The sequence below is a fragment of the Alternaria arbusti genome (assembly GCF_024043155.1).
Source record: "Alternaria arbusti strain BMP 1465 chromosome Unknown scaffold_7, whole genome shotgun sequence".
NCBI classification, from domain to species: Eukaryota; Fungi; Ascomycota; class Dothideomycetes; order Pleosporales; family Pleosporaceae; genus Alternaria; species Alternaria arbusti.
This window is the reverse complement of record NW_026249947.1, coordinates 72,762-98,403: the sequence shown is the minus strand read 5'-3', so window position 1 is coordinate 98,403 and position 25,642 is coordinate 72,762. Positions and strand designations below refer to the sequence as shown.

At 52.1% G+C, this 25,642-nt stretch overlaps 9 protein-coding genes across 9 annotated transcripts; 6 read left to right on the top strand and 3 right to left on the bottom strand.

Moving 5' to 3' along the window:
• Positions 1 to 1,869: 1,869 nt before the first annotated feature.
• Positions 1,870 to 2,743, bottom strand: J4E86_005858 (uncharacterized protein; the record flags this gene model as incomplete). Its single annotated transcript, XM_051446389.1, has 3 exons — positions 1,870 to 1,986; positions 2,041 to 2,354; positions 2,416 to 2,743. 3 exons carry the CDS (start codon positions 2,741 to 2,743, stop codon positions 1,870 to 1,872), a joined length of 759 nt encoding a protein of 252 aa, XP_051301964.1.
• Positions 2,744 to 6,362: 3,619 nt separating this feature from the next.
• J4E86_005857 (uncharacterized protein) lies at positions 6,363 to 7,961 on the top strand (the record flags this gene model as incomplete). Its single annotated transcript, XM_051446388.1, has 3 exons — positions 6,363 to 6,605; positions 6,658 to 7,275; positions 7,323 to 7,961. The coding sequence occupies 3 exons, from the start codon at positions 6,363 to 6,365 to the stop codon at positions 7,959 to 7,961; spliced, it is 1,500 nt and encodes a 499-aa protein (XP_051301963.1).
• A 2,084-nt stretch (positions 7,962 to 10,045) lies between these two features.
• Positions 10,046 to 12,067, top strand: J4E86_005856 (uncharacterized protein; the record flags this gene model as incomplete). The annotated part of the gene is made up of 1 exon (XM_051446387.1): positions 10,046 to 12,067. The coding sequence occupies one exon, from the start codon at positions 10,046 to 10,048 to the stop codon at positions 12,065 to 12,067; it is 2,022 nt and encodes a 673-aa protein (XP_051301962.1).
• Positions 12,068 to 13,129: 1,062 nt separating this feature from the next.
• Positions 13,130 to 14,661, top strand: J4E86_005855 (uncharacterized protein; the record flags this gene model as incomplete). The annotated part of the gene is made up of 5 exons (XM_051446386.1): positions 13,130 to 13,297; positions 13,394 to 13,523; positions 13,638 to 13,761; positions 13,829 to 14,286; positions 14,345 to 14,661. The coding sequence occupies 5 exons, from the start codon at positions 13,130 to 13,132 to the stop codon at positions 14,659 to 14,661; spliced, it is 1,197 nt and encodes a 398-aa protein (XP_051301961.1).
• An 18-nt stretch (positions 14,662 to 14,679) lies between these two features.
• J4E86_005854 (uncharacterized protein) lies at positions 14,680 to 16,270 on the bottom strand (the record flags this gene model as incomplete). The annotated part of the gene is made up of 2 exons (XM_051446385.1): positions 14,680 to 15,709; positions 15,807 to 16,270. The coding sequence occupies 2 exons, from the start codon at positions 16,268 to 16,270 to the stop codon at positions 14,680 to 14,682; spliced, it is 1,494 nt and encodes a 497-aa protein (XP_051301960.1).
• Positions 16,271 to 16,812: 542 nt separating this feature from the next.
• On the top strand, positions 16,813 to 17,704 carry J4E86_005853 (uncharacterized protein; the record flags this gene model as incomplete). Its single annotated transcript, XM_051446384.1, has 2 exons — positions 16,813 to 16,907; positions 16,960 to 17,704. The coding sequence occupies 2 exons, from the start codon at positions 16,813 to 16,815 to the stop codon at positions 17,702 to 17,704; spliced, it is 840 nt and encodes a 279-aa protein (XP_051301959.1).
• A 1,053-nt stretch (positions 17,705 to 18,757) lies between these two features.
• Positions 18,758 to 19,055, top strand: J4E86_005852 (uncharacterized protein; the record flags this gene model as incomplete). The annotated part of the gene is made up of 2 exons (XM_051446383.1): positions 18,758 to 18,900; positions 18,956 to 19,055. 2 exons carry the CDS (start codon positions 18,758 to 18,760, stop codon positions 19,053 to 19,055), a joined length of 243 nt encoding a protein of 80 aa, XP_051301958.1.
• An 894-nt stretch (positions 19,056 to 19,949) lies between these two features.
• Positions 19,950 to 20,926, bottom strand: J4E86_005851 (uncharacterized protein; the record flags this gene model as incomplete). The annotated part of the gene is made up of 6 exons (XM_051446382.1): positions 19,950 to 20,048; positions 20,101 to 20,449; positions 20,497 to 20,573; positions 20,624 to 20,663; positions 20,716 to 20,854; positions 20,920 to 20,926. The coding sequence occupies 6 exons, from the start codon at positions 20,924 to 20,926 to the stop codon at positions 19,950 to 19,952; spliced, it is 711 nt and encodes a 236-aa protein (XP_051301957.1).
• A 380-nt stretch (positions 20,927 to 21,306) lies between these two features.
• On the top strand, positions 21,307 to 23,977 carry CCT5 (T-complex protein 1 subunit epsilon; the record flags this gene model as incomplete). Its single annotated transcript, XM_051446381.1, has 8 exons — positions 21,307 to 21,310; positions 21,389 to 21,406; positions 21,468 to 21,516; positions 21,582 to 21,675; positions 21,729 to 22,889; positions 22,936 to 23,116; positions 23,493 to 23,581; positions 23,933 to 23,977. The coding sequence occupies 8 exons, from the start codon at positions 21,307 to 21,309 to the stop codon at positions 23,975 to 23,977; spliced, it is 1,641 nt and encodes a 546-aa protein (XP_051301956.1).
• Between the last annotated feature and the right edge of the window lie 1,665 nt (positions 23,978 to 25,642).

Here is a 25,642-nt window from a genome sequence, read left to right as displayed (position 1 = left end):
CTCCTGCGTAGCGCCCTTGCTCATATTGATCCTTTCGACAATCACTAGCCAAGAACTTCAAAGCAACTGCGACCCTACCGCCTGATCGAGACCTGTGGCACGCGATGTGTACACCTTCGAAACCACATGTACGGCGACCGGCCCACCATCAACCCTATCGTTACCTCTGGCCTACGGCCTATCGCAATGGTCATAGTCTTGCTTCCGAGTTGCGGATTAAGAGGGCTGATCAAATCCTTGCTCTCGCCTCGGATCACGACAAGCGATGACGCCGAAACTTCGACTCCACGATACGTCTGCGCGCGCAAGAAATACCAAAGTGGAAGAAAGGGACGAACATGCGTTTACCGAGTCAGCGGCGAGCGTACGGGCAACGGCGGACGCAAAGTCAGGCTATACACGAATGTGGAAGGTGTCGATCTCGACGACGACGAGCGGCGGAGTTTTGCTGGCATTCAACGCACTATGCGCTACACCAAGGGCCGTAGCCCGAAACAGAAGACGCATCGATCTCCACCGATAGCAGATGCCGTGAGGAAAAGGCGACCGAAGGCTAAGAAGCTGGCTGTCAAGGCTTACGATGAAGGCTCTGGCAGTCGTCGTGAAGGCGATCGAATTGCGCCGTCACGAGCCAGACTCTTGAGTGCAAGCTCGGACGAAGTGTGGGACGTGCCCAGACATCTCAGATTTGGAGAAAATGGGAAGCATATATTCTGCAAGTCGCACAATGGCTCACGCAGCAGGACACGCGATATCGATCGCCGTGAAAACCCACAAATCCACAGACGAAAAGAAGCAGGCCGCTTTGGTGAGCCAACGTCGCAAGCCGAGGGACGCGTGCGAAGACCTCGAGACGATTATTGCTCAGGCGCGCTACCGGTCCCAGAGCATTGGTCAAATACGCCATCACTGGAGTCAGCACCGATACTTCCTTCACGAAGATCTCGAACAGCCGCAGCGAACAATCTCATCAAACTTGTCATCAACCCCGAAGAATATACATCCAAGTTGGAAAACCATGTGTCACTCGACGGAAAGCAGAACGCATTCGAGATATCAGAGGCGCCTGGAAGCCCATTCAGGCAACCCGGGCTGACGCCACAGGAGTCTTCCGACTTAGTCTTCGGGGCAAGCTCTCAAGTCGAAACGTGGAGACGGCTGCGAGCGGGTCGGGCAGACGATCATATTGCGCCAGACGTGCATGAGTCCGCATCCCAGCTCGCATGCGATCCTTCACTAGGCAAAATACAGCAAAAGACGGACGCATACAGCCTGGCTCAAAACCCATCTGCATTAGACTTCGGACACTCTGTACTCAAGCATGATGAACATGAGATTGTTACAAGATCGCGAGCACCTGCTCTCATCAGTCCTTCAAGAACAGCGTTGTCAACACGCGGCGCCGCGCGGGCAACAATGCCACGGTTTCTTCCAGAACAATCCCTACAACAAGTCACCTCAGGTATACCTGGACTAGTTCATATTCAGGCCGGTGTACCGTCTGATCGGTACCCATCAAGTGTCACCCCAGGAACCCCACCATATACGCCCGGAAAGGCGACATGATTCAGAAATGATACAGCAGCGTGGTATGGCATATGACGGTCAGCCCGACCATCAATACAAGTGTCTGAAACAGGAACTCTGAATGGAAAACAACAATTGGGGTATTATTAAACGCCGTTTACCGAAGGCAAGATATTAGCCAATCCAATTAATCCACGTCCTCAATCAAATCATCATATCCGCTGTTCATTACGGGTATTGCGTCATTTCCTCCGTCCAACTGATCACTTCCGCTATGTTGGCTGATGTCGTCGTCCAAATCCTGATATTCCTACTTAGCATCAGTTTCGGTGTCGACAACGTTCACGTCTCCTGTGCGACCGGGGTTACGATGATCTTCGCCCCCATGACGGCCGGGGAGTCCGCGTCCTCGATGTCGGGATAGATGTTATTTACCAGAAATTGTCCGACCTGCCATGACTATGACTTTGTTAGATATCAGCACTCTTATTTGACTGGAGACACGCGACGTACCAGGAGCCCGCCCTCCACATAGTGTCTCCACCTCTCTGAAGACCCCAGGTATACCAAGATCTCCCATGGCAGTTCCTCGCTATCGAACTCCCAAAACGTCATGTACTGGTACACTGACGCCTTGTCCACTTGTTTGTACTTCTCGTCCTGGATGAGCGAAGCGTGCTCGAGCTTGAAGATGCGCGTGCGAAGCAGTCCAGGACTCTCGAGCATACCGGGCGTGAACTCTTCTCCGAACCACTTTACGAATTCGTCGTGAACCTCCGGGGCGGGCTGCCAAAGAACTACGACCCACATCTGGACATCGCGGGGATCTGATGCAGGGTGTTAGCTTCCATGGTGCATCCTTGTATCATGATCGTGAGGTTGACATACCTCCGCGCCACTCTTCCCCAAACCAGTTCATATGCTCTGTGTAGAAACGTGTGTCTACCTTCGCCTCATTCGGGAGTTTGTCCAGCGCAGGGCATATCCGCGCATCCAGGTCTTGTGCGCTTGGTTGTTTGGGTAGGTCGTAAATTGTCATGAACCTGCCATCAATTCCAGGTACTTCCTGGAATGGGCTGTCTTCCACTTGCTCTGCATGTCTGGCGGTGGACCTGATCTTCACCAGGGCGTCGGGTATATGCGTGGTTTCGTACCAGTGATAGGCATCGTTAGCATCCTCGCCTAACTCCGCCCAGGCACAAGCAATTCTTGACATGATTTCTTTTTGCGAGAGTTGGTAATTCGGTTCCGCGGACGTGGTCAAGAAGGATGGATACAGAAAGGTAGGTGGGACTTGACAGAGCAAGAGAGCAAGGTAACACAGCGGTCAGCATAAGGAGTACGCGCAAACAGAGCACACCTGGACTGTGCCACGAAAGTTTTGCCCTGCATCCCTGAACCATGTGCTCTTCAGCAAGGGTTACTCCGTCGGGGCAAGTAAAGCTGTAAGAATTTCCCCAATCAGTATGGTGTCGTGGCGGCCCGTATCCGCCTGACTGCGGCCATGAGGGTGTGTCCGCAGTACCGCCGGGGAAGTTCGCATTGCCGAAAGCTAATTTCGCGACTACTGCCAATAGTCACGATCAGTGTAGTTCGCGAGCTGATCTCAATCAATGCGAGGCAGACTTGTACCTTAAAATGATGATCCGCTGGTAGCAGTCGGAGGCAGAGGTAGGTCGAGTCATGTGAATCACCGATGCGCCGGGAGTCGGACATGGGTCGTACGCAGGAAGACCGAACGGGTGATCACACGTCCGGAAGGAGAAGCGCGCAGACAGGAATCAGGTAAGTTAGCCAGCTGATTAGCATGTATTGGCTCGCTAAAAGTAGATAATGCTTTCGATTTGAGCTGTGCAGGATCGCTTAGATAGCATGAACGCCACGTAGTAAACAAGACATGGCAAGACTGCGCCGTAACCCGAAACCTCCTCGTGCCTATCTCCCACGCGGCGCCCCAGACTGTGCGACATATGACGCAAGTGTTCGCAGCTCTTACATCGCGTTTCTCTCTTCCAACGGAATCGCCTTCCCTTCCAATGAGGCTTCCCTGACGCGCACATGCCCATCTCTTCCTTTACAACAAGATACCGTCCCCAATGTCGATGTGCATCTTCTTCTCATGCACATCTCTCTTGTCTCTCCGCGGAAAACCATGAATAGCCCGTTCACAACCCAGAGCGCGGCATTGGAATGGACGATCGTCGAGATGAGATCCTCGGTAGTGGCGTCGGAGGTCCGGCATGCGTGAGTACTTTTTGTTGCAGCCAGTATGCGTGCAGACGTAGACTCTCTTGGTCTCGACTCGGAAGGAGATGTTTCTAGTGTTACTAGTAGGCGTTGTGGTGCTGTGCATCGCTGCGTTGCTTGCGTAACCCCGATCTCGAACAGTATGTTTGGATACGGAAGACGCAGCTTCTCCGTTCAAATCTGCTATTTCTAGCATGGCCTGCTCCACGTTCCAGTGTTTTTCATATTCCTGAGAAATATGAAGATCGTGTTTGAGTGTCTGTTCGTGAGGAACACCGGTCCAGGCTCCATGGTATGTATAAGGTTGCAGCAACAAGACCGAGTCATCGACGAGATTTTGTCCGTGAGCAACAGTATGTTGGCATGGGATGAGGGATCTGTACAACCTAGATGGGGGCACGATCGCGACTTGGGTTCAAGGGTCACAGTATTGCATACATGCTAGGCGCACCACAAATTTGCTATCCAATAGACGTAAGAACAGGCGCATAGCGGAGGAATTTTATGAATGAGAGGGCTCTCATTCATAAGATCCGGGAACGGACTCCGCTATGCTGTAAGAAGAAGAAAGAAGTCGGCCTGCGACAGGCGTTGTCCATGGAAACTAAGAGATTCTCGTAGCGTCGGAAATGCTACAAGGCTGTAAACATTTGAAAGACAGAGGAAACACGAAATGAGATCAAGACCAGAAAGAGTCGATGCGACATGCCCCCACCCACATGGGTCAGTATTAGTACAAGGAATCGTAATCTAGAACAACATACGATGTAGAGCCTTGATCAGGTTCCGGGATGTTGTAGCAGTTCTTGAGTGACCCGGTACTAGCCGCCGCGGTTCGTCCTAAGGTCGCTTCATGGTTCGCCGTCAGGTCCCATAGCTCCGAAGATGCCGTAAGCCAGCCGTTGTCTAGTTGTTCAGGGCGTATGCCTGAGTGAGGCTCGATTTCGGGTACATCAGAGGTATGCAAGCTGGGCGTCAGGCCATCTCGATCGAAAAAATGTTCGTCCATGTATGCGTGGGATGACATGCTGAGAGGGTGCTGGTCGGCCGTGCTGAAGAAAAGAGGATAGTATGATATCGGACCGCAGGTCTGAAGGTGGGAAGTGAACATATAATATATGAAGGGTGATACTTCAGCTGTGACTCTAACAAATGAGAGAAGTCGCAAGTATAACATACTGCTTCAGCTGTGTTGTCCTTCCATGCATACGCCCCTCTGGCTGAGGGGCCACGCCACGTAGGCTCACAAAGCCACCTACTTTTCGCAGCCTCATTCTGCGCCGACTGTGCACAGATGTATAGGCTTCTTGGAGGGAATAATTGACTGCAACAAGTATTCCTTTTGCGCTGCAACGCTCGCGCGATGCAGTCAACTCAGCCGCAGCCCTGGAGTGGTCCCAGGGATGGCTAAAATTCGTGTCGCGGTCTTGAACATAAATTAAGGTAGAGGTGTGAGTTTTCTGGCCAGCTATATATCAGTTACTTACTTATTAGGCAGTGGGTGTATGTATGCGGCACGACTTGTAGCCAGCAGGTACTGTCTGGGATGCCGCAACCACAGAGTGGGGCGGCGCAGTTTACCCCCGCCCGAAGGCAGCAGCGCCTGGCACCACCTGGGCATCTCCTCTTCATCCCATCCACTCCAGGCCAACCACACGTCAACGTCGGCCGGCTTGTGTCCTCATCCCACGCCCCAATGCTAATACGAATTCGTGTGTCACTACATACTAAATCGCGAATCTAGGGGATATTTCCGGGGCTTCCCAGCAAGCTTGCTCACCAGGTGGACCTGTGCCGTACAGTTCTCTCCGCGGCGACGCTGGAGCCATGAATCGCCACAGGTACATCAAGGGGCGCGTCTTTCAGAACCCCAAGCACCGTGTCAGCAGCGTCTTTACCGCGGAACAACTCACCTACGATGCGTCACCGTCTACTTGTCCAGCACATTCGGTCGCACATCGATACTCAAGTTCATCCTGAATCCTTGATCTGAGTAGTTCATGATCTGGCCTCTGATAGTTATTTCCGAACCCTCCAAGCCACTTCATCGTCGTGGTCCAGCATGTTTACGCGCTTCTAACGCGCTTCTAACGAGCGTCTCGACTTAGCGCGCATAATCATCCGATGCGCAAGCTCCAACATCGGTAGGCAATACCTTCTATATTCGTTCTGTTCTATCATTTTATTTTTCGGCCGAACTTGGTTCTTCAATTGATCGCCCGAGACTCTCGTAGTAAGCTTCACGCGTGGCTACCAATCAGTTCACCACGGTACCTGCCCAGAAGGAGTGATGGCTTTCACGATTACCCTATCGAACTGACCCTTTGCCTACGACTCACGCCTGACCCATTGTGTCGGGAACAAGGATGCTAGTGAACTACATTTCCTTTGTTCCACAATGTTGGAATTGGTGGAGAAGCGGGAAAGACCAAGGGCGCTCCTTAAACTAACAACGGCGACAAGTTGGTGAGGCGCGCAATTCACGCAATTTTCACGGTAGTTTACCGGTATCTGAAGTCCTATAAGATCAAAGTCTACAGTATGGATCTCCGTACTGCACCTGTTGTTCATCGGATCGAATCACAACAATGTTGCGCAACACTCTTTCGACAGCGACCGCCCTAGCGGCCTGGGTGGCTACCGCTCAGGCTTCTTTGAACATGTCGGATACATCTTTCAAGCTTTTCAAGTCTTCGTTGAGTCAGCTCGCGGAAGTCTACTTGCCAGGCTCGGAAGAATTTGCCAATGCCACTGTACGATGGGGCGCCGGGCAGACTCCGCACTACGATATGATCGTAAAGGTTGCGACGGAAGAAGATGTTCAGGAGACTGTAAGTAAACTCCTACTATAGTGAACTTTTCCTTTAGCTAACCTCAAGCCAGATCCTCTATGCCAATGCCAACGATAAGCCGTTCCACGCCATCTCGGGCGCTCATGCGACGACAACATACCTCAACAACATCACAAACGCCGTTGGAATCTTCATGCGGGGTATGAACGATATATTCATCGTCGACGATGGCGATACCGCTTTGATACAGGGCGGTATCCTCAATGGAGACGTCATTGACTTCCTAGGGCTCCATGACAAGCAAACAATGACAACGGCTTGTGCCTGCGTCGGCTACGTCTCCCCTATCCTCGGAGGAGGCCACGGCTGGAACCAAGGACGTTACGGCCTAGCATCCGATCAGCTCGTTTCCGCGCGTATGGTCCTAGCCAACGGTACCGCCATCACCGTCAACGAGAGCAGCCCAGACCTGTTCTGGGCGATACGTGGCGCTGGACACAACTTTGGTCTAGTGACCCAGGCTGAGATCAAGATCTATGACAAGAAGCCAGTTGTGGATGGATGGGCTGTCAGCGGCTACTTCTTCACGCATGACAAGATGGAAGACGTTGTAGCAGTCGCAAATACCTGGATGACAGCTGCTAACAGATCTGTGAGCTTGGAACACTACGTCGTCTTCTCGTTCGATCCAGAGGTAGACCCAGTGAACGTAAGTAAAAATCCTTTCTAGTACTACTCAATTACTAACATCACCAGCCCATCGTCATCATCTGGGTAATTTACCAAGGCGCCGATACTGTCCCAGCCCAATACACCGACCCCTTCGTCGCGATGTCCCCCATCAACACCGAATCAGGCATAACCGACCTCGGCGGCGTCAGCAGATTCACCGGCGCCGACAGCGACGGCCCCTCCTGCACCAAAGGCTACACGCGCTCCCTCGTCCCCGTCTCAGCAGACACCTACGATGCGCCTTCCCTACGCGAAGTCATCGACATCATGGCCACTTTCCCAGCAGAATTCCGCAACTCCGCCGTCCTCCTCGAAAGCTACTCCACCAACCGCGTTGGCGAGATACCCAGCGACAGCACCGCATACCCCGATCGCGACGGCCAGCTCCTCTTCTCCCCGTTCATGACATACGATAAGAATGCTAGTCTTGATGCACTCGCGTGGAAATACGCGGGTGAGATCCGTGACACGATGATTAACGGGACATACAAGCCTTATGAGTCTTACATCAATTATGCAAGGGGTGACGAGACCACGGAGCAGTTGTATGGATATGAGCCGTGGAGGTTGGAGAAGCTGAGGAAGCTGAAGAAGGAGTATGATCCTTTTGGCAAGTTCAACTTCTTTGCTCCCATCTTGGGAGAAGATGGGCAGCCGTTGTAAGGCTGAGCTGTGTGACTGGGGGTACCCTTGGCGACGTACGCTGCCTTCGCTTGCTGTATACAAAGGGGAAGTAGACGTATGCGTGACTGTTACAATAATACATTCATTCGCTACGCGCCTTGCGTTTATGTCTCGCTTCGAGCTGCTTTGTGATGCGCATGCGAGTAGCCGCGCGTAGTCAACCTGCGATCTGCGCTTATTCACATGCTTACTGAGAGTTCAACCCGCCACATCCGCACACTGCAATCTTTCCACACCAATCGCTTGAATGATAGAAGATGACTCTGCAGCATCCCCTTGCGCAAGCGATGTACACATCGCATTCTAGTGTATGTGACGCGCCGATAACGGCTGACTTAGACACACATGGTGGCTGATGTGTCCACGACGTGGAACACTCAGATACATTGCGGATAGATATATAGACGTTCAGTACTATGCTTAGCAGTATGCCCATCATCTGATCTCATTAAAGAAGCCGCGACGATGTTCAGCCGCCCATTTGAGTTTACCGCATCTGCCGAAGATGACCTAATCCCACTCGTTGACTCTTCTTTCACGTTCAAGACGTATACGAAAGAGACGAACCCATTCGACGTTCTGACGGGTGCAATTACGCATGATGATATGGCACTTTGCGACGAAGCCATATCTCCATCTAGCACGTGGTCTACATCAAGTCGTCCAAGCAACAGCCCGTCCGGAGCACCAGAGACGAAACTGCTAAACGCCAACGGATCAGCTCGCCGCCATCTCGCTAAGGCACATACATTTCCTACGCACAAATACGAGTCGCTATCGGAAGTCGAGGAGCAACGAGAAGCGAAGAAGACGATACTCGACCTTGTGCCCCTTGGAGAAGCGCAGACCTTCAGACTAGACGGCTCTTTCATATACGCCACCGCGACGCAGAACATCCCGCGATACCAATTGCATCGAGAGTTCGACCGCGAAGGATCGGTATCGAAGTTGCGTATCCGCGCGATACATGCGCGCGAAACGCGGTCATGTTCAGTACCAACCACACATACGGCACGCGACCAACCGATCCCCTACAGTAGCGAGGAAACGCTATATAGCATAGATGAGTTCGAGATGCGCGGCAAGAAAGCTGGAACACTCCCCGGAAGCATTCAGATGACGTCTGGGGAGTCATTGTGGGGCGGCCAATGGACGCGTATCTGGCATGTTACTAAATGTAAAGCGAAACATCATGTCTGCGATTACAGAGGTGCGTGTGAGCCTGAGAAGCATCTTTTGTATTGCGTTAAGAAGGGTGTGTGGGAGGATGCTGAGGGGGTGGTTGTTGCACGGGAAGAGATTGGGAGTGAAGGGCTTGGTACCGCGAACGCGTCTCGATCGGGGATGGGGATGGGAGTCGAGAAGGATGGAAAGAAACTTGTGCTGGAGATGGCGGATGAGATCGAAAAGGACGGGAGGAAGCGCGATTTGGTAGTGGCGTGCTGGGTAATGAAGTTGTGGATGGCGGAGGAACTCCGGTGGGAAGGAAATTGAACGCGGGAGAGACGCCGAAGAGAAGGCAAGGCGTCTGGTTTCAGGCCGAAGAGTGACTGTAGACTTTTAGGGGCTACCTTAACTGCTCGGTGAAACATTGAAATCGCGTCGCATGCTTGCAGTAATCTGATAGAAAGAAATCGAAGTGGGTCACGTGAGTAGGTAATGTGAGCTACGCGCGCCTGCGCCACGTGTTGACAGCTGTCAGAAGCCCCTGCATAATACAGTAGTGTAGTAGATACGATTTCAAGTCTCTAGTTGTTATTCCAAAAGCAAGCATCTGCGTCAGCATCGAAGACCGAAAAATGGAGTTGGGCAGGTCAAGCGTCGTGATAGCGCGTCTTCCGGCGCGCCTGCTAGACCGAGCGCCACAGCCAAGGGGAAGAGCCACCGCCTCATCCATCTATCATTCCCGGGATCATCGCTCAGAGGGGCATTCGCGACTTTGGCGATTGCAACCACAATGACTTGATTATTTTCACTCAAAGACTTTGTCTAATTCAATGCCCTGAAATCCCCTCAACCAAACCTCAACTTCCAAGTTTGGCGGTCGAAGCCCTATCGCCGCGATGCCGCTCATCACCCCCTCACGGCTCGCCATCATCATCGTCTCCTTTTCGCTCTTGACTTTCTTCTGGACTTTTGGCCTGCCGCAACAGACGCCCCAGCCGACGATACCCGTCATCGACCATTACGACCACAAGAACGTGCATACCGAGCCGATAATACCGCCGCCCGTCATCGAGACTCCGCACGCGACATCCACGCCGATAGCACACGGAGATCATCCGAAGGAAACAGATGATCACAGATGGGACGATAAGGGAGCGCAGGGTGGAAAGGGGAAGACAACACCATCCGCGCCTACCGAGACAGGCGTCGCGGAGTACGAGGAAGATGGCGGAAGATGGGAGGATAAAGAAAAGTTGAAAGGTGGTGATAAGCCCAAGAGCATGTTGGCTTCAGGCGCAATGGCCGCACCTACAACACTAGCCACCGAGGCGATACCTGCATCGAAGAGTCCGATCGCGGCCAAGCCGGACGTTGCGCCTACGAAGCCTGCCGAAGCCGCCATTCCTACACACGCAGTCGAGAAGTTCTGCAACGACGCCGACGGAGCGAAAGACGTCATGGTCGTCCTCAAGACATCGAAAGCCGAAATCGAAAAGCTCAACAGTCACCTCAGCAATCTGCTCGCCTGCGTCCCCACCTTCGCCATCTTCAGCGACCACGCCGGCGAGTTCCAAGGACACAAAGTCCACGATGCGCTCGATTCGATAAGCGGCGAGACCAAGTTCAAACACAAAGAATTTCAGGAATACCAGCTTATGCATGCTGATGCGGAGCATAAGCCAGACACGAAGAAGCTGGAGGAGCTGGAAAAGTGGAAGTTCCTGCCCATGGTGTACAAGTCGTACCACATGAACCCCAGTGCCAAGTTCTTTGTCTTCATCGAAGCCGACACGAGTCTGAGCTGGACGAACCTGTTACAATGGCTGAACAGGCTGGACTACCGGATCCCGTACTACAGCGGAGCGCCCTACTACATCGCAGGTACACAGGTGGCGCAACGCGGAGCAGGCATTATGATGTCTCAGGGCGCACTACGCCGGTACTCCAAATCTTACGACGAGCTCTACACAACCAAGTGGGAACCGGACAACGGCGAGCAATGCTGCGGTGACTTGATGCTAGCGAAGGCGCTTGGCGACGCACATGTGGAGTTTTATGCTTCGTGGCCACTACTCCAGAGCGAACAGCCAAGTACGCTCGACTACACCAGGAAGCACTGGTGTGCTCCTGCGGTGTCATGGAATCACCTTGGTGGTGATCAACTCACCAGGCAATGGGATATTGAGAAGAAGTGGACCACCGCGAATGGCTGGAAGAAGCCATATCTGTACCGCGATGCCTATCACGATTCAGTGGAACCGCACATCGAAACGCTGAAGGTGGGCTGGGACAACTTGAGTCAAGATACGAAGATCGTTGCACCAGAAGGACGCCGGCAAAAGCTCAAAGACGACGCTGCGAAGAAGGAGAAAGAGAAGGAGGAGCAAGACGCCGAAAAGAAAGAGAAAAAGAAGGGAGAGCAAGACACCGCCAAGGAAGAGGAAAAGACGAAAGAAGAAGACAAAACCCAGCAAGACGACAAGAAAGAACCCGCAAAACTCAAACTCGACACCGCCCCACCACCCGACTCCCGCGTCTTCCAAGAAGCCGGCGCCCTCCCCACCTCGAACAGCATCTCCAAACGCGAAGACAAGAAAGACCCTAAAAAGGACGACAAGAAAGGCAAGGACATGAAGGAAGACAAGAAAGAGCCACCAAACTGGGATAAGCTGGCAGAAAAGCACCCTGATGCAGCCGACAGCTTCGAGCGCTGCCAGACCGTATGTTCAGAAGTCGAAGACTGTCTGCAATGGCGGTATACGGCGAAGGGGGAGGGAGAGTGCCATCTCAGCAAGGTCATTCGGCTGGGTGGGAAGGTGGGGGATGAGGAGTGGACGAGCGGGTGGGAGGTTGAGAGGATTAATGGGATTAAGAAGGAGTGGGCGTGTAAGGAGGTTAAGTGGAGGTTTTATCAGTGAGAGGGTTGAGATGGGTTAAAGGGATGAGATGGGGTGGATGGGTAGATTCAGGAAAAGAATGGCGTTTTTGGTGTTTGTTTGTGGGAACTGCGACTGAGATGCGAGCTTTTGTATAGTGTTGAGCTACTCTTGGACGCAAAGATGGGAGGGTGGGAAGTTGGAAGCACGCGAAGTGCGCGAAGTGGTTGTATATACCCTTTTTTGTTAATGTATATGGTCATGGCATGATGTTTTTGAGTTCAGGAGCTGAGTCAAGGTGGTACCACACACATGAGGTGGGTCTAACTCTTCACAACCACGGCTACGTTCTATCGCTACCACGTCACGCATATACAGCCAAACATTTCTTTCACCATATATATGTCGCCGCGTACGATATTCACTGCTCGCTTCTCTCCACCACAAACGACATCAAACGGCGTTGCTTTCACTCTTCAACAACGACGACTTGGCCGTTCATCAACCTACATTACACAACTGCTTCTCATCCCTGTCTACGGCCCGACGTTACTCAAAAAAGGTACAACTAGCTTGTATAGATGCGGGAAATTTCACTGACAACTTATCCCTTTCAGAAGTAACCGACGATGCTGCTAGCTAGACTCTTCGGTCATTCCCAGATGCGAGCCCTCTACGGACGGTTTCCTCCTCCCAGAGGCTCAATAATCTTTGGATTGGCATGCTGCTGGGGTCAATGGAAGATGGACAGGGCACGGTTGGAGAGAAAGAAGGGAAAGATCGCGAGCCTAGTGGGCGGGGTGTAGACGATGCCCATGTGAAATTGTCAATCCAGATCAGCGAGCCCACCATCACATTCTCTTCAACTCATCAAGGTCACCATACAAACGTCGTCAGCCTCCCAAGTATACCCCTGGCGCATATGAGCAAAATCATGCACCCCACCGTTCCTGCCTTCCCGCGCTTGACCTGGAATGGCAGGCGCGATACGCCTTCTTGGCTACTTGCATTCTGCCGGCATATCTATCATAGATGCCGTATCATCGTCAACGTCAGTCAAATCTACTCACGAAACTTACTCTCCTTCTTTACCATCCGCATATCATGGAGTCCAACGCCCTCTCCCAACTCAAAACCCTCCTAGCCGCCGCCCCAACCCTCCGCGCTCAACTCAGCAACACCGAGCGCCTCCAACTCAGCGGTCTAGCCGAAGCGCTCAAAAACGAGTTGGAAAGACCGGATGAAGCTGTCTTCCGGGTGACGTTTAATGAGGTACGTCTCCTGGGTCGTGGTGGTCTTGCTGGGTTTGCGGGGTTGTGGCTACTGCATTTGGTCGATTAGCGCTAACCACGGACGGAATGCATTCAGCCTGGACATTATCTCGCTATTCGACTCGCTTTGCAATGGGGAGTTTTCGAAGCGTTGGGTGATGTTGGGGAGAAGGAGGTGTCGTGTGAGCGGATTGCTGAGGGTGCGGGGGCGGATGCAAGGTTGGTTGGTATGTGTGCACTATCGCAAACTATAACAAATGCCCTCAAGATTGGCATGCGGAACTATTTGGAGGGACTGGAAATCTTTGTCTCATGAAGTGATACTAATGAAGAACGTACAGCACGCTTCCTACGCCATCTAGCAGCAAACGGCACGATCCGCGAAGTCGATCATGATGCCTACGCAAGCACTCGCCTCTCAGCTTCTTTGAGACAAAAGTCATTCAAAAATGCTGTGCACTTCATGTAAGCCCCAAACTCATACTCTCACGCACATACATACGTCTCAATACTCATACCACACCCACAACAGGTTCGACGACTTCTACAACGTAGGCTGGCGCGTCCCCTCATTCCTTGACTCAATCTCTCACTGCAACCCATCCAATATCAACAACGGTCCATTTCAACACGCCCATGGCTTTTCCAACAAATCGCTTTACACGTATTTCAACGAAGACGCAGCGATGGGGGAGCGATTCGGCGGAATGATTCAGATGTACAACGCTGGTAAACCTTTCTTTTGGGAAGATGGGTACTACCCGTTCAGAGAGCGTTTAGTGGAAGGTGGACCTGTGTCTGACGAGGAGGTGCTACTCGTTGACATTGAAGGCGGCGATGCGGGTGATCTGGGTCTGTTGAGGAAAGCGCTTGGGGAGGATTTCAAAGGTCGACTCGTGCTGCAGGAGTTGAAGCATATTGTTGATCGGAGTGAGCAAGATGGATTTGAAGCACATGTTGGGGACTGGAATGAGGTTCAGCCGATCAAAGGTACGTCTCTACGGTGGCATCACGATCCTACGTATAAGGCACTAACGGTTCTTCAAAGGCGCGAGAGCATACATGCTCCAACACGTTCTCCATGACTTCAGTAGCGATGACGCATGTCGCCGCATCCTGCGCAATATCGTCCCAGCTATGAAGCCCGGGTACTCCAAGCTTCTCATCAAAGAGCTTCTCATACCCGATCGAAACGCACCGTGGGCATTTACGGCCATGGATGTCAATGTCATGCAGTCACTTTCTGGTCAAGAGCGAACCGAATCGCAGTTTCGCGAACTACTCGAGTCGGTGGGGCTCAAGAGTGAGGGTATTTGGAGTCATGAAGACGCGTTGGACGTTGTTATTGAAGCCTCTCTGCCTTAAAATGACGCCTCTCCCTATCTACACCAGTTTCCAATCGCTACCAGATGGCTCTTTACTCGATATAACATACTTCCTCCATCCCTCCTCCGTATCAGCTTCCCTCCAAGTCTCCATACCACCCACCACCCCATTCTCATCGACTTCCCAATCCCCCCTCTCCACCATACCCAGCCAACTCTCCAATACCCCTGCCAGACTCTGCGCCTGGAAATCTTCAAGCGCCCGTCTTCCAGGCTGATACAACTCTGTGAAGCTATCTTTCCCACGCCAATCCTCTCCACCCGCGAGATCTGTTCCATCGCCTCGCCTCGCAAACCCTTTCCTACCAATAGCGTACGGCAAGACGAATGAGATTCTATCTTCCAGACTCCTGTGATTAGTAGGCAGTAGGTATAAGCCAGAGGGATAAGTCTTGATATCGCGGTAGTCGAAGAAGTTCGGTACCGTGGCGTCGTCTGGAATTTGCGGAGTCCAGGATGAGTCTTCCGCGAAGTTGAGATCGGACTGGAAGAGCAAGATGGGTGGCACTTCTTCTTTGTCTTTGGACATGTAGGAGCGGAAGGGTTGGTCCGAAAAGTCTGCGGATGTGATAATGCGGAGACCGGGAGCTATCATCTTGAAGCGAGGTCGGCGGGCGCGGAAGAGGAAGTTGTATGCGAATCGCTGAGGGAGGTCTATTTTGTCACGTATGTTGTCGTCCAACAGGCCATATGCAGGTGGGTCGGCTGCTTGTGATCTACTGGCTGCAGGCATGCGGCTCTCAATCGCGTCAACGAGCTTCTCCCACACATCGAGGTTGTGCTTGAGCATATTCTCATTGTACGGCACGAAGACCCAAGGCGCATGTTCCCAGTACTCGTCGAATACTTCAGGCCACTCTTCTCGAAGTCTCCCTCCTTTTTCCGGTGCGGCCTGGATGGTCTCGTTACGGATCTGAGAGAGCCAGAAGGTAAGTACGGCCTCTAATGGGTACCACCTCTGAGTACTGATATCGTCGGTGTCGTATATAGTGAGACTGAGAGTACAAAGATTGGTCTTCTGGTCATATCTGTCTTTGTAAGCTCGTTGTTCCGGTAGAACAGCAACATGAAGTCTCTTACATCAACCCACAGATATGCCCTGTATCAAAATGAGCCGCAGCATACAGGACTAAGCGCCTTCCCTCATCACCTTCTTCCTCCTCGTCACCTTGATCTTCCTCGATACCTTCCCCTTCCTCATCGCCTTGATCTTCCTCGATTTCTTCCTCTTCCTCATCACCTTCCCCCTCCTCCTCCTCACCATTCCCCTCCTCGTCCTTATCATTCTTGTAGTCGTAATCCCACAACATATCTTCAAACTCGAACATGTACTCGGGATGAGACAGGCCCTGAACCCAGTAACAAAACTCGGGGTAGAGTCCTTCCTCTTCTACGCGCGGAATCTGGACTTGCTCGAGGAATTGAATGAGACCGGGCGAGAGATTTGATCGTTCGGCTTCAGCTTCATCGCCAAATACTTGGAACCAGGATTTGCTATGCGAGGCGAGTGTGTCTGGAGACCGGCCTGAGCCGACCCAGCCATGTCGTACGATTTCGTTGTGAAGGCTGATGCAGCGTTCGACGTTCATGGCTGATGGAACGATGGGTCATTGAGGGAAGGCAAAAAGAGATTCCGGAAGCGGGTTACAATACATGTCTTGGCTACCGGCTCTTTATATGGCAAGTGTGATTGATAGCTTTATCGAGAAAGATGCTACGCAAGACTACAGCGCATAGACGAAGACCTAGGCTGGAAAGGAACTAGTAGCCAAGACGGGCGGCTCGGAAGCGGAGTTCAGGAGAAGAAGGTAGCGAATATATGAAAAGCCTAGAATATGTGCATGCGGTGAAGGCGGCGATGAGCGAAGCGGTGTTCCCGTCTCTCAGGTGAGGTTGTCTCGTTCACAAGGTGAATGCCGACCACCAGGCCTCGCATGGCGAAATTTCAGCGACCGGGTAAGATTGAGAAGTCATCTCTCTCACTCTTTGGGAGTCCCCACCTCTAAGAGCAGGTAAGAGACCGTGGACTGCAAGTAATTGTATACTTAAAGCCTTTGGTATTTCTCCTGATTTCCACACTCCATCTCTCCCTACCTCTGCGATCGGATCAACATCAGAGTCAGGCAACAGTATGCCACCCAAGAGATCCCACGCGGAGATGTCGGCTACAGGAAATGAACCGCCGGCGCTGGATGATTGCCCACTAGGAGAACATCTGGTCGCTTTGTGAGTGGTTACGTTCTTGCTTGAAGTACACTCCACTGACCATCTTTGACAGTGCACAACGAGAGCATGAAGTTATCAAGATATGCCTGAGTTCCTATGACGCCAACATCGGTTCCATCTTCCTGCCCCGTGAGAAGTTTGAATCCGTCTGTCGCAGTGGCCACCGCCCTGTCTACCGTCAGCGTGAACCTAAAACCACACCGAAATTATTGTTGCTTGACGAAAGGAACTGCCCCGAGGTACTTGGTCTGTTCGTACAATGGCTCTACACTGGAAGATACACTGAGCAGAGTGGCCCAGTCGGGAAATTGGACAGCGTTACCAAAACTCCGCGCCTGGACATGTGCAACTCTTACGAAAAAGACACCATGGAGTGGACAGCCAAGGCTGCGGTACTAGCTTGGGCTTTGGGTAAAGAGCTGAGAGTACCCAGCTTCCAGAACTATGCTATGAGACGCCTGTTCGCCGCTTTCTCACGCCCTTCCAAAAGACCGTTACTCACACCAGCCTTGTATAAATACGGTCGAAAAGTAGGCCGCTACTGGTTCATCGGAAGTCTCGCCTCTAGGGAAGAATGGAGAGACAAGGGACCACTGGAGCGGGCGCTAGGCGTAACTATCATTCGAAATTGGGGCGACTCGGCTGTAGTTGATCAAGAGGAATTGGAACCGTGGTCCGATTTGCTCAGATCATCCGACGCATTCCGGGACAAGTTCCTCGAAGGATCTCTACTGTCGCTCAAAGAACGTCGTAAGAAGACCCTGATGGCGGAAGATTATTTCGTCGATGTGCCCTAGAGCAAGAAGGTGCCATCACTTGAGGTAGTGCGAAAAGTCTGACGATAGGCTCCAAGCCTGGGATAAAGGTCCCACCAAAAGCGATTGATTTTATTGAGGATTTACCTAGCATTCGAACTTTTGATTGGTTTGCAGGAGTATTCGAGGTGCTTGTTTTAGTTGGTCTATCACTACATACCTACTGCGACTATCGCGCGAAGTTAAGAGTAATGCAATATTGACTCGTAGTAAGCGCATAATTGGCAGCGACGATGATACAGCTCATCATGAAGTCACAAAGGTGGTGGTGAAGTCGCCGCAAGGCCGAGCAGTCAGATCGCTCTCCCGCCCCGAACGCGCCAAGACCCAGAACACCTGACCGCGCGCCTTCCCATTCCCATTCCCCCATCACCAATACAAACCTCACCTCATTACCCTGAATCAATTTGCAAAAACAAGCTTCCCTCAACAAACGCATCACCACGTACTCAATTAAATCAATTCCGTCAACCATTGTTTCAAGCCCAGCCTCACCGCCAGTAACGCCGGCATCCCAGCCACGTCAAACTAGCATTCCAGCCCCTCGGCCCATGGACGCGACCCAACCACCCACGCGGCGCACGCACCCCGCCACGTCTGTACAAAAGTGCCTGCATGCCACCTGCAGAATGGACTACGAATTGGCTTGCAGATTTCCTCGCTGATATTATTAACTCATTCCCCTCACACTCCATCGCACTTTTCGAGTTCCTTCGTACTACAATTTTACTATCGCTATCCTTGGTCATTCGATTGCTTCCAGGATACCATCGCTTGACTACTGAGTGTTGCTTGGACGATAGCGAGCTTGGACACCACCACGACCGCGTTATACAAAACCATTGATTGTTTGCGCTGAGATTACAGTGCGCATACAATTATTACTCTGTTTACGAAAGGACGATTTACTGACTTTACTACAGAAGACTATCGCATCGCATCACCCGTTCCAACACCAACTACCACCACCACCACCTCCACCTCAACCACTCCAACCGACGAGACCCCCTCGTTCCACCACCCACAACCGCAACCATGCAGCGCAACATCGTCATCTTCCTCATCATCCTCATCCTCTTCATCCTCATCGCCGCCATCGCATACCTCATCTACTACCTGCAGACGCGCATGGCTGTCGGCGGCACTGCGTCGTCTGTTTCGGATATGACTGAGAACGTGTAGACGCCTCACCACATCACATCACACCAAACCACACCACAAAACACAACACAGTACGGAGAAACGATACAACAAGAGAAAGCAGGAGCAAAAGAGACATTTTTACGACGCTATGACTACAGTACAACACAAGACAACACATCACCGAAGATAAGGACGATGTGGTTCGCATTTACACCGGCGTTATAGGCAGTTGCATGGCTATGCGACTTGCGGCGCGGAATTTTATTGTACGCGAGAACGAGATAATGCGATTGAAGAAGCCATATTAGATTGGCATGGGCCGAATTGGGATACCCGCAACGTTATTACGGAGCTTATTGTTATGTTTGTATATACAATTGCGCATGGAACGGAACGAATCACATACTCAAAGTTACTTAAAACCATTTCTCTTGATTGCCTCGTCTGTGAACTATTTCGACTTGATTTGACTTGAGCCTCTGGTCACAACTTGGGAGAGAGAATTTAGTACAGGAAAAGCGCATGCCAACCACAATGGTGTGCTGACATGGACTTGCAAGGCACGCGATCATGTTCACTGGGCGTTGTAGGTCATATCTTGGGCGTATGTATAAACGTTGTAAATTTTGAACGATACCAGATACACAATGCCATACTGGAACCGCTTGAACGAAGCCTTGATACTCCAGTATTCCCTTTCCGTACCTACCCAAAGAAGTTCTTATAATACATTCAGTGCCTATACGCCATACCCAGCAGACACATGTGTACCCTTTTGCAGCTGATCAGGGTCCTCCCCAGCCCCCAAGCGCATCAGAGGATTGGAAGATGAAAACTGCTCCGTGGGTATCAACCGGGACACGGTTGGTGGTTTGCGCAAAGGTGGAGGAGGTGTGGTGGGAGATACGGTCGGCGACTGGAGGAACGATAGAAGAGGTGTGATGGGTGACCATGTCGGGGAACGGAAGTTTTTGGGTAGCATCTTCGCGTATGGCATCGCCGGGGCGAAGTCGAATCGAACTTCACCGGAAGGGAATATCTTGATCGGCAATTTCGGTTTCGGGTACTACTCGACTTAAGCGGATTAGTCGCCGTTCATCACTGTGTCGTTGGTGTCGTCACCGTTTAGAGGCTCGTCCACGTTCTCGGTGAAGACTAGGTGGCTTTCGTAGTATTCGAGCATCTGCGAGATGTTAGTATGGTGAATGATATCCAGAAAACATGTTTTGACGCACTTTTTGTGGACACTTTTGGTAGACGTGCTTGAGAGGGTGCTGTGTCTTTTGCTTATTTGTCCACACCAAGTATGCAAACTTCTCCAGTTGGCCCGTCTTGGGGTCCTTCGTTTGCTCCACCGTGTCGATGTGGTCGACGTCGTGTTCCCATGAGCCTGGTGGTGGGCTCCATTCTACCACTTTCTTCTCTGGCTTGTCTGCCTTGGCGCGCTTCGTGGAGGATGACGGGGTGCCAGACTCGGATTTGATGCTGGCGGTCGATGGTCGTCCCTTCCGCTTCTGGCCCTTGAGTTGTGGTCGGCCTCCGATCTTCTTAAAGTACTCGTTCAGCACATCAATGGCTCCCTCCCTGCGACTGTCAGTCTCAACCTAGTACAGAGCAATGCCACAACGAACATGTTCTCCTCTGCCTCCCATGTCCGGTCCTTGGGGTCGTCGTAGCCTTCCCATTTCACGTCGAATTGGAGGACGCCCTGATGTTGTCAGTGTTTGCGCGTGGGAAAGAGGTGGTGTTTGCGCGCACCTTTGTGAATCTGTGGCCGTGAATCGCCTCAACGACGTATCTGTCGCATTGTCAGCACGATGCGATCCATGTACATATGAATTTGCGCGTACTCGTCCTCTCCCACCTCACTGTCATCCTCGTCCTCTTCGTCGTCTATGGGATCCTCCTGCACCGGCTGCTTTCCCTTTCCCTTTCTTGGCTGCGCGGGGACGTCTTCGGCGTCCGAGGACCCGTGATCGCTAAGAGCAGCTGCGCACCTTAGCAGCTGGATATTACGCGTATGGTGGTTGTTTGGGCGGGCGGGCGCGACTCACGAGGCATGTCGAAACGCGGTCGCTAGAAATGGAGAATGGATATGGCGGAGACGTCAATCTTCGTGGAGCTTGAGGCGATTCGTACAAGCGCGATTGGAAGGCCGCGATGCGCTGGGGATGGGTGTGGTGGCAGCTCGGGGCAGCAAGCGTCAGGGCAGATCGGAGAGTTGGAGCTGGCGGACGGCGCGTTCGCGACTCGCGGCCGTGCACCCTGATGCCAAGCCCTTCTGGGGAAATTTCAAGACCGACATGGCAGCTGTTTGGCTATACCCCACCACCCCTCACTACCAAACATACCTGGGACTCCCTCCTAGTGTGTACCTGTAGTTTGATACTTCTTCGGAGTCGTGCATTTGTTACTTCAGCGGGCATTTTCACACCGCAAAGATGCGTAAGTGCGGGCAGCAACAGCTCCGAACTCCCAAACCCTCAGTAGTGAGATGCATACGCTAACGTTATATAATTACAGAGGTCGACCTTTCCAACGGTATGCGTCCGAATCTACTACCAATCGACCGCGAATTCACGACTGACAAAGTGGGGTATAGCGCAGGTGATGAAGGATGAATCGGGCAGGCCATTCATCATTGTCAGAGAGTACGTGGAATGATATGGAAAGGGCTTAAGGCTCAGTAAGAGGCAGCAGCTAATGTCTGGGGCAGTCAAGGCAAGAAGCAGAGGCAACACGGCAACGATGCGGTCAAGTCCCACATCCTCGCGGCCAAGACGGTCGCGAACATCGTCAAGAGCTCTCTGGTACGCAGCACCGCTCTAGTGGAAGGAAGTAGGACATAAACTTATGAAACTAGGGACCCCGAGGACTGGACAAGATCCTGATTTCACCCGACGGAGACATCACAGTCACAAACGACGGCGCCACCATTCTTTCCCAGATGGAAATCTCCAACCACGTCGCGAAGCTACTAGTCGAACTATCCAAATCACAAGACGACGAGATTGGTGACGGAACAACTGGTGTCGTAGTCTTGGCGGGCGCGCTTCTCGAGCAGGCAGCAGACCTTATCGACAAGGGCATCCACCCCATCAGGATAGCAGACGGGTACGACCAGGCTTGCGAGGTTGCCGTGGCCAAGCTCGACGAGGTCAGCGACGAGATCCACTTCTCCAAGGACAACACCGAAGAGCTATTCAAGGTCGCAAAGACAAGTTTGGGCAGCAAGATCGTTTCCAAGGCGCACGACCAGTTCGCCAAAATCGCCGTAGATGCTGTGCTTTCGGTCGCAGATCTCGAGCGGAAAGACGTCGATTTCGAGCTCATCAAGGTTGACGGCAAGGTCGGTGGATCGCTCGAAGACACATTACTTGTCAAGGGTGTCATAATAGACAAGGACTTTTCGCATCCCCAGATGCCGTCGGAGGTCAAGGACGCCAAACTCGCCATCCTCACATGCGCGTTCGAGCCACCGAAGCCCAAGACCAAGCACAAGTTGGACATTACCACCGTAGAGGAGTTCAAGAAGCTACAAAACTACGAGTCAAACAAGTTCACCGAGATGATTGAGCAGATCAAGAACACCGGCGCCAACGTAGTAATATGTCAGTGGGGTTTCGACGACGAGGCCAACCATCTTCTCCTCACAAACAAGCTCCCCGCTGTACGGTGGGTAGGAGGCCCAGAAATCGAGCTGATCGCCATCGCAACCAACGGACGCATCGTACCCCGTTTCGAGGACCTCAGCGCAGAGAAGCTCGGAAAGGCTGGTATTGTCCGGGAACTGACTTTCGGAACCACCCGCGACAAGATGCTGGTAATCGAGGAGTGTGCCAACACAAGGGCTGTCACCGTCTTCGTTCGCGGTAGCAACAAGATGATCATCGACGAGGCCAAGCGGTCACTACACGATGCCCTCTGTGTCGTCCGAAACCTGGTGCGCGACAACCGTATCGTATACGGTGGAGGAGCCGCGGAAGTAGCATGCTCGCTCGCAGTTGAGGATGCCGCAGTCAAGGTAAGCGTTACGGAGCTCCTCGATAACAACAACTAACACTTCGCAGAGCCCTGGCCTCGAGCAATACGCGATGCGCGCATTCGCCGATGCCCTTGACGCCGTCCCCATGGCGCTGGCTGAGAACTCCGGTCTTAGCCCCATCGAAACCCTCGCCAACATCAAGTCCCGACAAGCCAAGGAGGGAAACACCAGGTTAGGTGTTGACTGCATGCAGACGGGAAGCAACGGTAAGTGCACTTCGCTCTTTGTTATCCAACCATCTCCCCACGGCTGTCTCTATGATTACCGGCTGCCTCACCGCTATCAAGCATAGCTGCAGTACGGACTATCTCCGGGAGACCCGAGACCCGTGATACATCCAAGTTCCCGCATTCAGTTCCCGCATTCAGTTCCCGCATTCAGTTCCCGCATCCAATGCCCCCGTGGGGTACGGTGCATTACCCCACGCCACGCCACTTGCTGCGCTGGCATGAACGCAACTACAAGTGGAGATGAGCAGGAGTCATCTGAGACCTTTGCTTTGCTGTCATTGTTATGCACAACGTCATGGGCCTCATTGGTGGCTGAATTACCGAAGATTGTACTAACGTGGCGTTATCACAGATATGAAGGAGCACTTCGTGATCGATCCCTTGATCTCGAAGCGGCAACAACTGTTGCTCGCTACACAGCTGTGCCGTATGGTACTCAAGGTACGTATCGTAACTTTCCCGCCCCTGTTCCGTAACGAATTGTCGTTTGTCGCACCGCACACCCTTGGTGTGACTCCCTTTCCCGCTATCCCTTCCGCTTCCCTCCCGTCTGTGCAACCTCGCTTTGCTCACTTTCCCTCCCTTGCGTCCGTCTTCTGGATCGATTGCAAGGCCGGGGAAGCGGGGAAGCCGAAGATAAAGCGTCGCACGGGGGGTGCGCTTTATGCAGGCTGCATTGTTCTCGTTACACGCGAACAAACACACCCTTCCCTTTTTTCGCTTTGTGTCACCGTTTATCCTCACCGCTGGATCACGGCCTTGTTGCAAATAACTACTGACACCAACGCACAGGTCAACAACGTCATCATTGCTGGAAACGACGACCAGGACTTCTAGACGCTGATCATGTCACCACGCCGTACCTATCACACCGATTGATCTGTGCCTTGTGTTTGTGACCGTGACTGTGCCTGGTCGTGGGCGCGTCGAGCGAAGGCGCAAGGGCATGTTGGATGGCAACATCTAGAAGCCATGTCTAAGGCGTTAATACCCATAGACTATTCAAAGTAAAATCAATACAAGCATCTTGGTGCTATCATGTGGGCTCTTTACTAACCGTTGATGTTGACGCCGCACTCTGAAACTGTTGTCTTTACGAATCTGGGGTTTCGAGTCGCCTAGGCTTGCGTATCATGTTTGCATCACAATGTCTCTCCGCGGCATGAGGCCCGATCCTTTGATCCTACGATGGTCGTTCTTGACACTCATGTCCGGTCTCCCGTAAGCGAATCGAATCCTTTTTACAGAATGCGAACGCATGCCGCATATGTGCATAGCATGGCATACTCAATCGCGTGTTGATTAGATCGGGAAATTCGATTCCTGATTTTTGTCCTCACCCTCGATTCGCGCCGTCGCGTCGACGCGTCGACGCTGTTCGGTCCGAGATATCTGAAGCTACAATACGCAGGGGATTTGTGTGGTCTCGACACGAGAATCAATTGGCGTGCGAGACGGATTATTTGTTGGATATTGAAGGGAATCATGAGCTGTTTTTCTTCGTATCGGCGTTTGATGTTTTTATCTTCTCGAGAGAAAATGAAAGTAGGAAAGGAATGAGGGGAAGCTTGAGTGTATGCAATGCCACTACTGGCTTCAGCAGAATAAGATCAGACTTGTTAGATTGGAAATGACTTTTGAGGGGCATAGACGTGGAGTGGAGCATCATTGTGATCTTATCGAAGTGGGAGGAAAGGAGAGTAGTCGCGTATACGCTTGCTGAGATATACACTGCCAAACATAAACATCGTGAAGGTAGTAAGAAAGACTTGGTGTTCTACTTTCCATGTCGAAATCTCAACAATCTCTTCATTCTATTCGAAGAGAGGCTGATCATCCTAGGGTATACAGTGACGTTAGACTACCCACTTTGAACGTTCTCGTTTGAATGTAAGCTGTAAACCTATTTGATGTTTTCTTCGTGCAATGCGTAGCATCCTCGCTCGCTTGACTGATCCGCCCATATTAAGAGTACTCGTGACCGGACCAGGTAGATGTCGCCGAGAAAACATGCACTTCTAGTTGACCGCCAACTCCATGATAAGTCATTTCCTATATCCACATGTCTCACAACATACACCTCGCTTACACTAACACCATAACTATCACATCATCCACGTTGTACTCTACTATCATCCACCCTCGCTTCACCTCCCTACACCTCGCCTCGACATTTAGCGACCGGGTAAACCCTCCATTCCCACGTTACACACGCTCCTTCGCTGCAGTATTCCTGCATATCCAGAAGCGCTGCACGTCAGTAGCGCAAACTCTTAGATGAAGGAATCTGTTCCTTGCGGATATGTCCGTCCTGCATACGAAAACACGAGGGAAAGGATCAGGCTAGCCGGTTCGGTGCATATATCGCTGCAAGGCGTTTATGGGAATAGTGCTAGGGTTTATGCGTATAGTGCTGGGTGTTGTTGAGGTGGAGGTGGGCTGTGAGAGGTCGGGATGTGGAGATGATTTGGGGAGAGTGGAGAGGAGATGTATTGACGGGTG